General features: G+C 40.0%; 1 protein-coding gene across 6 annotated transcripts in view; it reads left to right on the top strand.

The window, feature by feature from the left end:
- The window catches only part of mctp1a (multiple C2 domains, transmembrane 1a), a 127019-nt gene that overhangs the window by 94484 nt on the left and 15742 nt on the right, over positions 1-16793 (top strand). For 3 of the 6 annotated variants that reach the window (XM_055049235.1, XM_055049236.1, XM_055049240.1), the window contains one exon: positions 6733-6831. The exons of 2 other annotated variants lie outside the window; for them this stretch is intronic. In XM_055049235.1, coding sequence (XP_054905210.1) covers positions 6733-6831 — 99 coding nt within the window. Of the gene's footprint in view, positions 1-5118; positions 5728-6732; positions 6832-16793 lie in introns of those variants that run through there. One more of the 6 variants, XM_055049239.1, reaches the window with a different exon arrangement.

Consider the following 16793-nt stretch of genomic DNA (forward strand, 5'->3'; position numbering starts at 1 on the left):
CAAGGGTTAGGGATACATAAAACATTTTGCAATTTACTGGTTAGCAAGTAAAGTGCAAAATAATAATTTGCATGATTAGTTTTGGAAATCTTTTGTGAGTTTACACTACCATAAGAGCATGCATAGTGTAATTAAGCCCACCTTTTAGCAGTAAGCCTGCAGACAGACTGTGTTTTTTTTTCTAACACAAGCACTGAAGAAAAGAGTAAAAAAAATGCAGTGCAGATGGTCAAACGGTCATTTCACTAGTTAGTCAGCCGGGCTGCCAGTTTGGTGATGAGCATACAAAGATATGTGAGAATTACATCCTCTCCCACGGTGATGCACAAGAAAAGTTTCATGATTGTGAAGTTCAGAGGCTGTGATGTGCGGGAGGGGGAGCGAGGGAAGCTACAAACAGAAGATATGCACCAGACAACCTTGAACCCTTTTCATTATTTATTTATTTATTTATTTATTTATTACCGTTTCTTTACATCTGTCCTCCTTCATTGCATTTCCTCCCTCCTCTCAGGGTTAGAAATGAAAATATAGGCATTTGGAAAGCTACAGATTATATAAAAAATATTTTTTTTCTTTCACTTTTATATTGAAATGAGGTGCAAAGGCAGCTTGTGTGGCTGCAGTCAGATTTGGTCCCAAACTGATTATCCCTCCCCCCCCCAAAAAAAGTCCTGCTCTCTGTTCACAGAAGGCTGGGGGTGCTGGATAGCACAGCTGCCACAAAAGCCACAATTTACCAACTCTGGCTTCATACATTTTGATCCATCTTTTTCCTTCACTGTTAGCATTTCATTGAAGCTGTACAGAGGTTGAAAGGGGGACATTTTACTTTTTTCTATGCATACATCTCAGCTCTCCTCTGACTCTGCCTTCACTCACCTCCTCTGCTGCTTTTTCTTTTTTCTTTTGACACATTCTCTCACTTCTCTTTGCTCAACCTCCAACCTGGTTAAGTGCAGAACAAATAACAGTTCCAGAGCTAGGCGAACTTATCTTTTGCACTGAATGCGAGCTACAGCTTCAGATGGTATGAGTAAGTATGAAGGACGGGTCAAAGGAGGCCTCTTTTATAGCACAAACCTATAGGAGAGACCTCGAAGAGCAGAGGGAGTGAAAGAGCGAGCGAGGAGAAGGGGAAAAAGATTAATAAATGTGCCAAGGCCTCATTTTAATTGAACTTGAAGCATATGTTGCAAGTATGTACAATCTGTCCCAGATGTTCAATACAGCCATGTGCGTAGCTCTTCCCAGTGCACCACAAGGCAGCTATTAGCGGTATAACCTTTGCTCCAGAGGCTAAATGGGGTATTACATGGCCAAAAAGTAGAGCACCTGTTTTTCATTGCTGAGAGGACCCCTTGCAGGCTTTATGCCTTAGCCTATCACATGTGGTTTGACTTAGCAGATTGTTGGGCAGACGTGAAAAGTGTCTTTCTCGTGAGCAAGCACTGATATTAGTCACTTAATCTCAATGAAAGTCCAGCATGTCGGCTAATTGATTGGGACGGCTGAGTTGTTAAAGCCGAGCCGACAGGAACGTGAAGGATGAAAGAAAGGCAGAGATGAACAAATGTTTCAAGGGCCAGAACTTTTAATACGTTCATTTTTGATTAGTTAATTACATATGTTTAAAGGCAGTTAATCACATTTTTATTCACATGCAAAAGTTATAAGCTGAACCTTGTTTCTGGTGCGTCCGCAAATTTGACACGCAGTTTGCCCACAGCAATGTACGACAAACCCGCTTCTCTTGGCCCACATAATTAGTTAATGAATTAGTTGATCTTTACTTCAAAAAGTGATCTGATTGTGCAGGAAGGAGCTGCCTATAACCAAAGCTATTTAGGCCTAAAATATCTACATTGATATAATTAAATATAACAAATATAATCTTATCTATTTGCTCAGCACCCTTACTTATTTCATCAGCTGTCTTAAAGATGTTATCTGTTGTCAAACTATAAAACTTCTTAAAGTACAGTTTGAGCAGAGTGATACTGATGATTCCGATGATACCGCCATTCTGCTGGCTACAGGGTCTTCCCTGTGTAATCTAGCCCATGATGTCTGCTCTCACCTGTAGGCTCCACATACAGAGCTGGCTGGATGCAATCACCTTTAGGCTATGTGTGTGTGCGAGAGACCACGGGTGTGTGCGTGTGGATAAATGTGTTTGTCTGTTTCTGTGAGTGTCTAACATGGATGTGTGTGCAGCTCAGCTTTCTCCCACAGGAGGGCTTACTGGGAAAACGGAGAAAGATAGAGTGAATGGGAGAGAGAGATAGAGAGTGAAGGAGTGAGGAGATTACCCTCACACGGTTGACTGGTCACTGAAGCGCTTGTGCTCCGCTCAGCTAGGCTCCACTAGCCTCAGGAGGACCTGACACAGATAAGATACACATTGCAATCATGTCCTGCTCAGGGGCTTACTGCCTGGTGCACCTCCTCTCTCTTTCTTCCTGTGTGTATATCTATCAGTATCTCTCTCACACACATGTATCTACAGGAAAAGTGCCTTCCTGTCCCATTTCTTGGTAAATTTGTCCTCACAGGGAAAATGGAAAACTCATTATTCCTAAACTTTTGCACTTTTGTTGAGTGAAGGTGAGTTATTTGCTGGGTGGTCTTTCAGACACTAAGACAGTGCTGTTTGCTTGACTCTTTGGAGTTTTTAAGAACATCATTGATCACAGCAGAAATTAGCATATTTGAAACAGACATACGTTTTGTGAATAATATAGTCTGACACAAAGCCTAGTTATTACCTGAAATTCATCAAGTAACTTCCTTTACCCGAAGAAGTTAAAATTGTATTTTCTGCCAGTTCCTACAAAAAACAACAGAATATAAAGAAAAAAAAAACTTTCTCCAGTGTTGCTTCAAAATATTCAGACAGTTTTTTGTGCTCAAGCTTTTTTGATGCTAAATGCTATAACAAGTACATCATGTAACAAAACAAGTTCTATCTTTTATCAGATATTACTCTGGAGAGGGACAGAATATGTGGCTACCTAGTTTTTCTATGCAGCAACTGAACTTATGAATAAATGACTTCTTGGTCTGTAAGGTCTTCCTATGACTTTTCACCCAGACTCTCTACAATATCAAACTGCTAAACCAGCAGTTTAGCAGGCAATTGTAGTGAACATTGCTACAAAAGTTTGAGATTATGTCACTGAGAACTGGTGTAGCTTTAACTGCATGAATAACATTTTAACTATTTTTGATTTTTTTTTTATTTGTCTCAGTGATTTGAATGCATTTTTCACATCAAGATTTAACTTATGAAGAGGGACAAAAAAAACATTCAACCTACCATTAAATACTTTCCATGTTAAAGCATTGAATAACTGTGAATAAAGCATTGAATCATGTTTTTTGGCTCAATTTTATTTGTCAACCTATCCCTGATTTAAGCCTGATCTGTAGAATCAGTAAATAACTAAAGTCGACCTAATCTGACAACAGGAAGTTGGCTTAAAAACGTCAGAAAGGAACAGATCGTATGTAGCCTTAACCAAAAGAAATTCAAAAACAGATGATAAACAAAGTCATTGATGATGATTGGTCTGGAAAAGGTTGCAGAGCAATTTCTCAGGCTTTTGGGATCCAGCAAACCACAGTGGGATCCAAACAAATTTAAGGATGCATTAATGAATTATTCAAAGGATCCCAAAAAAATTCAGACCACCATCTAACGCTCTGCAGGCCTTGCTTGCTTCAGTTAAGCTCAGCGTTCATGATGCAGCAATTAGAAAGAGTGGGCAAAACATTCATCAACCTGAGAGGCCAAAAACATTGTAAAACAAAACTAACACACAGACCCGTCTCACACTTACAACATCTAGATGATCCCCAAAATATTTTGCCGCCATTGGTGATTATGTTTCAACTTCTTGACCAAGATTTCATCTTTATCCTGGTACAATAAAAAACAATAGCAGGTCCACTTCTCGCTGGGTTAGGGTGGCTTTGTTGAAGCCGTAAATCTGATTGAGATGCTGCAGCAGGACATTTTACAAGTCATTCATGCTCAAACAAATGAGGCAGATCGAAACATTTCTACAAAGAAGAGTGGCCAGAGATTTCCCCACAGAGTTCGATTATCCCACAGGCTTCATAGCAGGAGTTGTATTCAAAAGTGGCACAACTTGTTATTAGGCTTTGGATAGCTTTGATAATGAGATAATGTTCTACTTGCAAGTTGAAAAACCAGGAGGATTTGCTCACAGTTTTGGAGCTAACTACTATTAACAGTAAAAAGCTGAGTGAAAGCCATTTTACACGTTCAAACAGTAATGGAACAACTTCACATTCAGAGGCTCTAACGCGCCACAGGTACAACTGTTTTTAATGAGACAGGTGTAAACTATTTAAAATAAGTGCTTTTAAATAGCTCTTGCCTACAAAACACAATCTCTTATTTGCACTGCAAATTAAACAGTGAACACGGGGCTGCTTTGCAGTCTTTTGAAGTCAGAATTTTGATTTCAGTGGCCATTCTTATTGTATTTCCAAACAGGATCTTGAAAACTTTGTCTTCCAAGTACTAAGAACTTTTGCTGCTTCTCTTGTGTGACCTATTAGCCTTATTAATTTTTTCTGAACCTGTAAGGGTGCATTTCAATGGCTTGTCGAAATTAACATTGCTACTGCGCTTGCATATACATAAGCATGCGATACTCTAATGATGATCATCTCTGATTTCAGAAACCAAGTGGAGAGGCTGATATTAACTGTCTGCTGTAGCTCTCTGTTTTGTTTTGTTTTCTGTTTTTTTCAGCTCATGCCTGTTTAATTTTCTGTCTCTTTATGGGTCATTAAGCAGTCAATACACTCACACTTAAGGCAAACTGTTTGAGTAAAGGTAAATATGTATAATTTGAACAAGTCGCAGAGCCATATTTAGCAGCTGTGCAGCACCTTCCTAAGCCCCAAATCTCCTCTCTCAGTCCCAGTCACGGCACCGTGCATATTGCTGAGACAGGGACATGGCATAATGTAATTGGACTAAGGAGAGCACTGGGAATTATATCAATTGGATAAAAAAAAACGTGACTGAAATGTTGTTTTGTGGAGGCTATTGAGCTTGTGATGCAGTGGGGTTGTCCTCAGGTATCCTGGGAGGTTTTACCGCTGGAAAAGAATGAGAAAGAAGGGAAGAGAGAGGAAAAGAAGTTGTGCTGTTTTCTTCACGGCACCAGTGAGGGATGACAAGCGACACGCTGTAAAAGATGCTTTTGACTTATCTGCTTCGTTTTTCTTCCCGTTTTGCTGTCTCTTTTTGGCTGTTCAGCAGAGATGCCGGTAGGAACTGCATTTTAATCATGTTCGGCTAATAGAGGGAGGACTTGAAACAAAAAAAGTCGGGTGAAAGGAACGCAGAGGAGTATTGTCTCACTATGCAAAACAAAGTGAAATGTTTGCTGTTCTTCTTTCTATCACACACATATGGATCATTTCTCTCTATCTGTATTCTCCCCTGATACATACGTCTGTCCTCTGACTTTCTGTGATTGCTTCTTCAATCTGAGCTTTGCTATTCCCACAACACATTGTTTTTGTTTCAACTTTGTCCTGTTTTGTTCATTTGCCCTGAATAATTATAGATTAAATTGAAATCAGCATTGTTCCGACAGAGTAGAGACTGTGGCTCAGTCTTTGAGTTACCAATAAACATACAGTGCTTTTGAAAAACATTGATTTTTCCATGAAGATTTCCACACTTTTGTCGCACTACAACTACACCATGTGATCAATTGATGCATCACAAATTGTGAAAGAGAAGAAAACTGTTTTGTTAGAAATAAAAGTGTGCCATGAATTTCTGTATTGACCCCTGTAGTCCAATATTCTTAAACGAAATCTAGTGCAACAGTCTTCAGAAGGTAACTACTTGGTGAACAACGTCAAATTGTGGGTGATTTAATCTCAGTAGGTCTGAGAGGTTCATTAGTGAACAAACTGCTTCACAAAACCAAGAAATAGACCAGGCAGTTCTGAGACGAAGAGAAGTTTAAGTCAGTGTTAGAATAAATAAAAACATTTCAACTTTATGACATCTCACAGAGTACTATAAATCTGAAAAGATGAAATTGGTATCGAAAACTACAAGACTACAAAGAAATGGCTGCAGAGATCCAACAAATCTGGCCTCATGTTGAAGACATGAGGCTGAAATAAAATTAAAAAAAAACAAATGAAAGCAGTTTGCCATGACTCATGTAGGGAACATGGCAAAATATGGAAGAAGGTGTATGGGTGAGATGAGACCAAAATTAAAATCTAAAGACAACCTGTCATGTGTGGCAGAACAGCACCTACAACATGAAAGCTGAGTGGAACAGGTGCTCGTCTCAAAAAACGTTTGTTATTCTCTACTCTGGTGGTCCGTCACATCAATTCCAATGAAATTTGTTGAGGTTTGTGGTTGTAATGTGGCAAAACCTAAAAAAACAGCCCAATAAAAGATACAACATGCAAATCTGGATATATATATATATATTTTTTTTTTTACTTATGAAATTGTATAACTTGTATATAAATATAAACAAAGGTGAGTATCAACAAATGAAATAAAGGCTGAAGCTGGTCCCACCAAATGATCAAAGTCCTCATCGGACCTGGTGAGAACAATGTATAGCACCCAACATCCACATTGTCTAAAGATTATACGTTTTATTTGCTTTGGCTTATAAAGAGAAAATTTCACTCTAATCTATCCACAAGGACCCTAAACAAGGCCCCTGGGAGGACAGCCATGATAAAAACCATATCCTCGAGGATATATTGGCTTCCTGGCACTTTGAGTGGATACGAGTGATGGTGGTAAGTTAACGTGTGTGTGTGTGGCTCTGGCACGGATTCCTGCTGGTGTGTGTTGCTGTCTTCCAGTTTGCCACTTAGCTCATCGTCTGTCCGACGGCCTCTGTTTGCCGTCCTCGTCGGCACCTGTCTCCTCTGTCCGTGTCTCAGTTTGACATTCCTCACACTGCACGTTTGGCCCACTAGCCCACTGCCGGGGTCATGCCTGTGCCTGCTCTTTAAGGTGATGGGGAAGATAAGTGAGCTCCAGCATGATAAGCGGCTCGTGTCTTTTTGTGTAATGTCCCTGTTTCCGTGCTGATCTTCTCTAACGTAGGGTGATCACTGTCGATGGAGGTTTCACTGTGTGTTTCCTGCGTTTAGCTGATAGAAGCTGACATGGTGATTTTAATATAATTGCAGCTTAGAGTGCTTCATTTACCAATGGTTCTTGTCATTAAAAGAACAACATGGTTCCCACTAAGAATAGCAGTAAAGGCATTAAACATAAAACAACTTAAAATAATTTTTATATAACCAAACTGAAATACTTCCCTGAGTTCCTTGTAAAAGCATTCATTTACATTCATTCAGATATTTTGAATGTTGAAGGACAGCTGTACATGGTTTTCATTTTTGTTTTTATAAATAGGAATTGAATAAGTATACTGATGCCCCTAAATCAAATCTGTTCAAGTAGCTTGCTTGTTGTACGGAAGTCATAATAAATCCAAGTGCAGTTTGCCTCAAGCATTGTGTAGCACAGCAAACACAGCAGAAGCTGCTCTTGAAACATAAAACCAAGTTTGCAAAAACTTTCACTTACTTGCAGTGAAGCTTTGCACACCTCTGCCCATTCTTCTACCCCAAATAACTCAAGACAGATTGGAACCGACTTTGCAAATAAAGTTTAAGCGCTGGCTTTGACTCAAAAGATGTTTGAGTCAAAGTTTTAAACTTTGACTCAAACATTCAAGCACATAATATGCTTTAATCTGAGGCATTTAGTTTATCTGTGGCTATATGTCTTCACCTTTGTCTTTGCCGCATCAAAAAACTTTCCCCACAACGTTCCCCACAGTATAACTCTGCCACCACCAGGTTGTTTCTTCATGAGGAATGTTTGTTCAGTGTTAGTTTCCCAACATAAAATTTTGCATGTCAGTCAAACAAATCTAATTTGGTTTCATCTGTCCGATGCACTTCTTTCACACGTTTGCTGTGCCTCCTACATGGCTTGTGGAAAACCGCACATATTTTAATTTCGTCCGAAGGAAGGTGGTTGCTTTGGATTTAATTTAGTAATACTTTACCACAGCAAAAAGAACTGAATTTACTTTTTTAAAGATTGTCTTCATAGAAAAAAAAGCACATAACTATTTTGTTTTCACTTCAAAATTAAACCATGTGCTCGTCTGACACATAAAAGTCCAAGCATTATGAATACTCTAGCAAGGCGCTATACATGGGTGATCGATGGCACATGTATGTGTGTTGGTGGGGGGACTTCAACAAGGTTGTGGGTGCTTTTTTTGTGTTTAAGTTGTTTTATGAACAGCAAAACTACTTGTATCATCACTGCAAATCCCAAAGCTCATTATGCCTGACGCAAGAACGTCTACTCCCCCAAGTGCTGCCGTTCTTAATCACACACCCAGAAAAGTGGCTGAACTAGCTGAACTTTTCCATTGATGAAGTATGCATCAAAGGATTGCACGGTACGCTCCCCGTACTGTAGGTGAGGAGTTTTTTCTGCCGTGCTCCCATCCACCCGAAAGTAAGTCTCTATGCTCCTCTCGCTGCACAGGATGCTGAAGATGGCACACACTCAGCCCTCCCGGTCTCTCATTGGACAGAATGTGGAGCACAACACTTGACAGCAGTGTCGTCTGATTTTTTGAAAGTCAGACATGCAAGAAGGCAGCCGCCACCTTTTCTTTTAACAAGAGTCATAAATCTGTAATGAGCACAGAGAGGATGCATATTTTATTTACTTTTTGAAGAAGTGATCCCCTCACTTTGTGGCTGTGCACTCTCATTCTTATTGGGTTTTTTTTTCTTTCTAAAACAAAAGTTTTAAGACTGTGGATTTTCACATCTGCCTCTACTGCCTTCATGTCTCAGAGGGTGCATACCCAATAAAAGGGATGCCAAAGTTTGTCGCCTTTGGAGAGTGAAGAGATAAATCACATTTTACTTAACCCCACTTAATTTCTTAAAAGATAAATATGCTTTGTTTGTGGTGAAAAATATTTTTGCAAGCACCTTTTCTTAACCTACTAAAGGTCGCATCGACTCTCACTGTGGAAACGACTGAAATAGATTCGAGGTAGGTCGGGCAGTAACATATGTTTTAAGGCCAGACATGGAGACACAGACAGTCTGACGAGACAGAAGTGGATGAGCTAAAATCAGGCCAGCAGCAGACAAGAGTAATAATGCCCCATTCATCACACCCTGCCATGCTAGAACCTGGGAAGGACGGGGGAAGGAGAGTGCAGGAGCAAGGGAACAGAGGTGAGGCGGGGTGGGTGTGGGTCGGGCGGTGTGCAGCAGAAGGGGTAGTATGGTAAGGGCTGATCAGGAGATCATTTGTGTGTGTGAGCCTGACCTTGAGCCTGATGGAGGAGCTGGCGTGGCGGAGGTGATGAGAGGCTCCACGGGGAGATGGGTAAAGATGATCAGTGGCGAGCAACCTCCTGCCACCCAGACGCATTAACGACACGTGCACTCATAACGCTGGGAACTTCTCTCTTTAGGGTACGAAGCAGAGGTCAAACTGAAAATAAGTTAGCGTCATCATTGACTTTTCCATCCTCTTTTTTTTTTTTTTTATTATTTTTACATATGTGTATATTTATCCTCGCTGTGGGACCTGACTGGGTGAAGACACTAATTAGCACTGTGGAGCATCGTGTGTGACTGGCCCACCTTCAGCTGACTGTCTTAACTAGAGTTTGACTTTGGTTTTGTGGGAGAAACCTTTAGCATATTTATGTAGTTGTTTTGTTTTTACTTGTCCTACAAACACAGAAAAGGAACACAAAAGCATCTTAACCCGATGGTCATTTCTGTAGTGTTCAGGAGTTGGGTGTTTGGTGTGGCACAAGGGGCAGAAATAGGGCTATTATAGCGTTTCTGTGTGCGAGAAGACATGCTGTGCAGCTCAATGCTTCAGTTAAACGGGTCTGTGTTTTGACAAAGAGCGAGGGAGGGAAATAGATGTATGGGATAAATTATCTATTAAACAAACTTGGAACATCTGCTTCCTTCATGTGGCACTGGCAAGGTGCCAAGTCGCCGGGTTTTATCTGAGGCTTTTTGACACAGACTCCAAGTTCATGTTGCCATTTCCTGGTAAAAGAGAGATTCTCTTTAAGGGCAATTTCCAGAGTTTTTTATTTATTTATTTATTTTTTAATGATACCTCTGAAAGCCATTACTAAACTCCAAAGTTATAAAATCTGTGGTTCCCCGCTTCTCTGCTAAGTTTGCAATGCTTGGAATATTTACCAGTGAAAAACTATTGCTGAAACCATTCAAACTATTTAAATGGTTGCCATAAAAGATAAAAAGCACTCTACGCTGCATTTGATTTGCAGCCAAAATATTTCACTCATAAAAAGTAAGACTTTGCCTAAAAATCTAAAGAGGAAAAAAAAAATGCGATGATGCAGTTTTTTTTTTTTAGAAAGTAGATTACTTGTTTTAAATAGTTTTGGGTTGGGGAGAGGGAAGGATTTTTATACCTTGGTTTCTCTTGTGTCAGAATTTATCTTAAATTTTAAGAGCATTTAAGTGACACTTTAACATGTAATTGATCAATCAGGGAAACAAATCTAACAGAATCTTCTCAAAAATAAATAAAAAAGGAAAATTAATGTACAACTGTGTTTGAGGAGAACATATTTTATATTAAATAGAATATTTGTTATGCTGTTTTATGTCCCAATAAATTTGAATTACTTGCTTAGAGTTCAACAGGAGTTTAGGAGCCTTGTTCAATGGTGTATTTTTTTGTATTAGTACTTTTTATTTTACATTCTTTACCTCAGCTGTGTGGCAAAGTGCAGGCAAGATAAAAAAGCTTCTGTTAAACAATTCTTTATTATCAACAGTCCTGGATTGTATTTTTCCTTTCTAATTTTACTAATTAAATATAATATGTTGTTACCATCACTATGTTACTTACATGTGGAACAAATATGCTTTCAGGATGTTATAATGTCTTTTTTTCTGTAGGAGTACGTGAACATTGTCGTTGACATTTGCAGTATAGCAGTGATATCCGCTGTTTAATTTTGTTTTGTCTCAAGGTCTTGTACAGATTTTGGAAATTTAATTTGTGTCACCCCTGTAGTATTCCTTGCTTTTCCAATTGTTTTTCTTTCCTCCTCCCTTCTCCTGGGGTTGAAATGAGAAGAATACTGACTCTCTCTGCAGTTACAAAATCAACAACAGCACTTTCAGATGCCCTCTGGGAGCCACATATTAGCATGCTGTCACATTTTATATGACATTTCAATTTTTACTGTGTTGCCAGACTGAGCGATGCAAAACAAAGAAAAACAGGTGCAATTTTAGCACAGCAGCAGTGAGCAGCAGTCACTTGTGGTTCAGACTCATTTCCTGGTGTGATGGGGTGGAATGTCGCTACTTTATAACTGTTGGGTTTATCATTTTTATGGCACAACCCAGCAGGGGGAAGCGTGTGATCGGGAGGTTAAAATGGCCTCGACTGGCTCTCTTGTTTCCCCCCAGTGGATCTAGGACAGATATTTGAGTCTAGATAGAACATTAGAGTGAGTTCTCTCTGACCTCTCTCTTGTTTTGCTCTAGGCCTTGGGTCAACGTGGAACAAACTGTCTTTGCAAAGTTTACAACTGTTCACTTCATAGTTTTGCATACAAATGTGCTTTACTATGAGGGCATCTCTCTGCAAGGGGGAAAAAAAAGGATTCAAGCACTCTGGGGCACTGTGCATCTTTCTTTTGTTAAATATTTCATCAAGCCTTTCAAGGAGTTTACCACATTGTTTACCACAATTTACCATCCAGTGCAATGTGGTTAGCTTGAATTGACTGTTTCTTTGTAGGTGTGTGAGAGTGTGTGTCCCTGGGCTCGCTTTGGTATCACTGAGGGTAATTTCTCCCCAACACGAGCAAACAACTCGAATCGCTCTAATGAGCTTTCTAACTGCTTTGCCAGGGAGTGCTCGGCAGGGATTTCACATCACACGCCACGCATCCAAACAATGACGCAAACTTTCGACATAACCACAAAAGATGCATTTATTGTCTCTAAATGCCACACATGCAATTAAAACTTGCAACTCTCCCCCAACAAAAGGACATCGGCTCACAGAATATTTCTACCAGCCTGATGAGAGTTAATTGATGTCAAAGACTTTCTTCCCTGTATAAACACATTTTCGTTCACATTCGCACACTTACTGCAGTTTTTATCTAATAACGTGATGCTCTGCTGACTTCAGCTTGAGCTCACATCACAGCCTGTTTGCCCTTTTGAAATGGATTATAAAATGCTTGGATGAGGAGCCAAGTTGCCAGAGCACACAGTTAGTGGGATTGCAGGAAAGATGGGGGGGAGGGGGGAATCACCAAATCTCACTGGTGAAAAACTGAAAAAAAAAAAAAAAAGCAAAGAAAAGAAAAAAACTTTCTGTATGTCCATACATTTTCTACATGCAAAGCTAATTTGAAGGCCCTGTATACAAAAGGTATGAAGACACTTTTTATTTTTTATCCCTTACAATTGATTAATCACTCATGAACCATTGGAACAATGATGCTGAGTATTAGTGTGACATGTCTTTGTTACTCAACACATCCAGATGCCACTGCAGTTACAGTTGATTATGTCTGCCCTATTAGACTGATCTAATGCGTGATGCACAATGCAGCATTAGCCATCAGAACAAGCATTTTTTTTTCTAACTCCAATGTCTGCATTTGAAGCAATTTTAAAAACATCAGTTGAGTTCAGTTTACTTATAACACACCAAATTAACAATCTTCTCAAGTCCTTTTACAAGCTTTTATCTTAGATAAACAGATATATGAAATTCAAATGACTCCATGTTCAGGTTGAATCAATGCAATGCAATCTAATACAATGAAATTCAAAGTCATAATTCTGTCAGATTTTAAATGAATCCCTGCTCTAAGCACACTTGAATCAAATTGCTTGATTTTCTTAGTATCATGTGATTCGTCTGGTAACAAGCCATTCATTTGATTCTGGTGTGATAGAGCAGGATGCATCTCATATTTGCAGGATTGTAAGCTTTGGATTGGGGCACCTCTGTAATACAGTTCTGTCAAAGTTGGTCGATCATATGATAATAATTAGTAATAGGTTATCCATCAGTCAGTGGCGTTGTCAGTCCCTCGCTCCTGGGCAAGCATGTGGCAACAGGGGGAAGGAATGACTCCCTTTTAACCAACTGAACCACAACAAGGCAACAGACAGTAAATATGACAATCAGATTTTTCTTCTCCAAATGAAATCCTTTGAAAATGGTATAAAGGTTCAGTTAAGCATTAAAAGTACAGGCCTAGACAAATTGTTGTTCCTCCAGAGATCAGAAGTCAGTCAAAATTGGAAAATCATAATGTGAGGAGTGAGGACACAAATACTTTTCCAAAACCACCAAACGCAGATCCAGCACACATGTGTTGGATCTGCTGCTGAAGATGTGTGAACAACATGAGGCTAGTAAAACCAACAGTTTTGAGTTTTCATTCAACATTTTCCCTCTTTTTTCATAAAGACAAACTAAACTGAAACTATCTTTCGATTTTCCTGTGTGTTTACGTGTTCTATGAAACATTACATTGCACTATTTTTAAACTTGGAAGAGGGCTTCACTGTTAAAAGTGAAGGCTTTATTAGTGTGTGTTGGGGATGTAGTACTATTTCTCATCACAGAGCATGACCAGGTGTGCAGATCAACCTTATCTCATAGCTGTAGGGTGTGTGTGTGTTTGTGTGCATATTAGGTTCCATTATAAGAACAGGTTGCCTGACTCCATATGTGCGCAGTGTGCAGGGAAGCTGGGAAAACAAGGTTCTCCACGGCTCTCAGTGTTATTGCTACCTCCCGCCTCTTCGAACCGTGTTTGAAGACAGGAAATAGGATTCAGACCGCAGTCCGAAGGGCATGTGGCAATGGTTTATATGCCGAGGACCTCTGACCTATCGTCTCCACCCCCACCCGCTCTCTCACACCACTCCCATGGCCCTAAAACACTCTCTCCCAAGTTGGGGCTCGAAAATAATGTGTCCTGACCCAGCCCAACTTGGCCCGACCTAACTAAACCCAGTACAATAGACACTTCGTCCTGAGATTTGTTTGACCGTAGAATGAAAAACAGATGGACCTGAAAGAAAGGACCAAGAGAATAAGGAGAGTGGGACGGGGAAATATAAGGGAGTCTTGTAAAATATTTTCGAAGAAAAATAACCCAGAGAGGTTGTCTAATTATATCTATTTGTCTTGTGTGGTTTTGTTGGGGAGGCCATGTGGTCTCCCTGGCTGCTCCATGGTTCATTTTTCACATTATCTGATCCTGGATGCAGAGCAAAAAAGAAAGAAGTTGGGTTTTGGGGGGAGGTGGAGGAAGATTGGGTCTCAATGGGAGGCTTGTGGTGAGGTAGCTGGACTCAAAGACCCAAATGTGTGGTGAAGGCCTCTGAAGTCTTGAAGTTTCATGACTTCGACTGCTTTGCTGTCTTTTGTGGGTATAGAGACAGGAATTACTCACAGTTTTACTTTTCTAATCTACCAGACTGAATTAATCTTCTTCAATAGAGCAGCTTTGTTTTTTCTAATAAAAACAAATGTGGCCTTAGACCTTCTTTTTTCTCTTCAGAGGTTTATCAAGTCCTCCACTTGAAGGGGAACCCAGGACAGATGTAGAGGAGGGACTAAATGTTCCTTCTGGTCAGGTAGAGAGTCCAAATCTGGATAGATCTGATGGATGGATGGACGGACGGACGGACGGACGGACGGACGGAAAGACTGAGATGGATGGATGGATGCCTACAGTGCCTTAAAGATTTCCTTTGAACATCTATGTTTGTCACTTTACAAACATAATCTTCAATTTATATTATTGGAATTGTGTGTGATGGACCAAAACAAGCAATGAAGTGGAAGGCTGATGATGCCTGATTTGAAAAATTTTGATATATTTTGTTATATGAAAACTGTGTCTGCATTTGCATTCAGTCCCCTTTGGGTAACCAATTTCCCCACAGTAACAATTACAAGAAAAGGTTTTGGTGTATGTTTCTACCAGCTTTGGTTAGTCCAATATAAAGAAGAGCAAAATCGTGGAAACAATCCAGAGAGGTTAAGTTGTATTGTTTTACAACAACTTACAAAAAACAATTTGAAAAGTGTCGTCCATTTCTTTGCAGTCCCTTAGGTCAAAATTTTATACACGTCACTGCATTTACAGTTGCAAGTTATCTGTAGTATGAGCCTAGCACCTTTGGACATGTGGACTGAAATCTTGCACCCTTTCTATGTAGAAAAGTGGCTCAAACTCAATCAGATTTGATGGAGAAACAGCGATTTTCAAGTATTTCCAGTTAGATTTAGCTTTTTTTTTTTGTCTGAAATATTGTAACACTTTAACATGCCTTGAATTAAACCAACTCTGGTTTTATGTTTAGAGGGTTTTTGTTTTTTACCCGGTGGGAGCTGAACCTCCATTACAGTCTTAAATGTTTTACAGCTTTTTCCATGATTGTCCTGTAATTATCTCTACCCATCCTCCCCTCATATCTGAACAACTTCAATGTTCCTGCTGAATAAAGTGTCCTCCACAGCATGATGCTGTCACCACATTGTGCTAACCAGGATGGCATGTTAAGCATGATGGAGGGTGTCAGGTTCAGCTCCTCCAGTGTTACCATGGCTACATCATCCTGACCCCATCTGCAATTAATGCTCTTCTTGTCCAGCCTTTACATTCAGGTCTGCTGTGGTAGGTTTACTTTTTAGCTCTTTCTGTTTTTGCATTGTGGGTTGATTAATCCGTGCTTTGAGATGTTTTGAGTTTTGAGATTGCTCTACAACTTAGCCATAACTTTACCATAACTTTGTCCCTAGCCCTATGACAAACCTCTGAGGTCTCAACTGAAAAGTTGCATCACACTGAGACTGGGGTGACGACAAACTGAGGATGTTATGATGGCAACTGCATTTACTTTAGGGCTATCTAATTTGAATGGGTTAAAGGCATAATCATACCACACATTTAAGATTTGTCAAAGAATATGAAAACCAGGCATCATTTTTCTTCCACTTGACAGATATGTGCTCCCTTGTTTTGGACTGTCACATAAAATCCCCCAAAAGACATATTGAGGTTTGTGGTTAAAACCTGAGAAAATGTGAAAAGGCTTGAGGGGAATAACGGTTTCTGCATTATGCTGTATATTGAAGTGCTTTTCATGGAATTTTTGCATTGTATCCCATGTAGATGTCTTATAAATTACATTTTAAACCTTCCTTACAGGCAGATGTGTTAAATCTAGATTTCCCAGCATGCCCACCAAGCACATCCAGCATCAGGGAGTCTGTGTCTTGATGTCCTCCCTCAGCCACTGGCTTTGGGTCACCTCATTGTGTCCAGATCTGTCCTGTCCCTGCCTGTCACCCAGCAGGCGGCTTGTTGACTGTTGCATGACTTCTGCAATTCTTTACTTTGTTTCAGTTTGACGGGCAGGATTTACATGAAACAGGCTGACGATGTTTTCCTTTCCTAGCTCGAGCAATATTCAAAGTTCACAATAGGAGGAGCCTTTCATGATGGTTGACTGCGTTAATAAGGACGATAATGATGTCACAGCTGGTGACATCACCACAGCGTGCCAGCCAGCAGAACAAAAGAGGACTCTGCCTGGTCGTCCTCGCTGCCTTGGCAGGACCAAAAAGAGAGCGAAAGAGGGGG

Source organism: Poeciliopsis prolifica, unplaced genomic scaffold (genome assembly GCF_027474105.1).
Source record: "Poeciliopsis prolifica strain line A6 unplaced genomic scaffold, Auburn_PproV2 SCAFFOLD028, whole genome shotgun sequence".
Classification (NCBI taxonomy): Eukaryota; Metazoa; Chordata; class Actinopteri; order Cyprinodontiformes; family Poeciliidae; genus Poeciliopsis; species Poeciliopsis prolifica.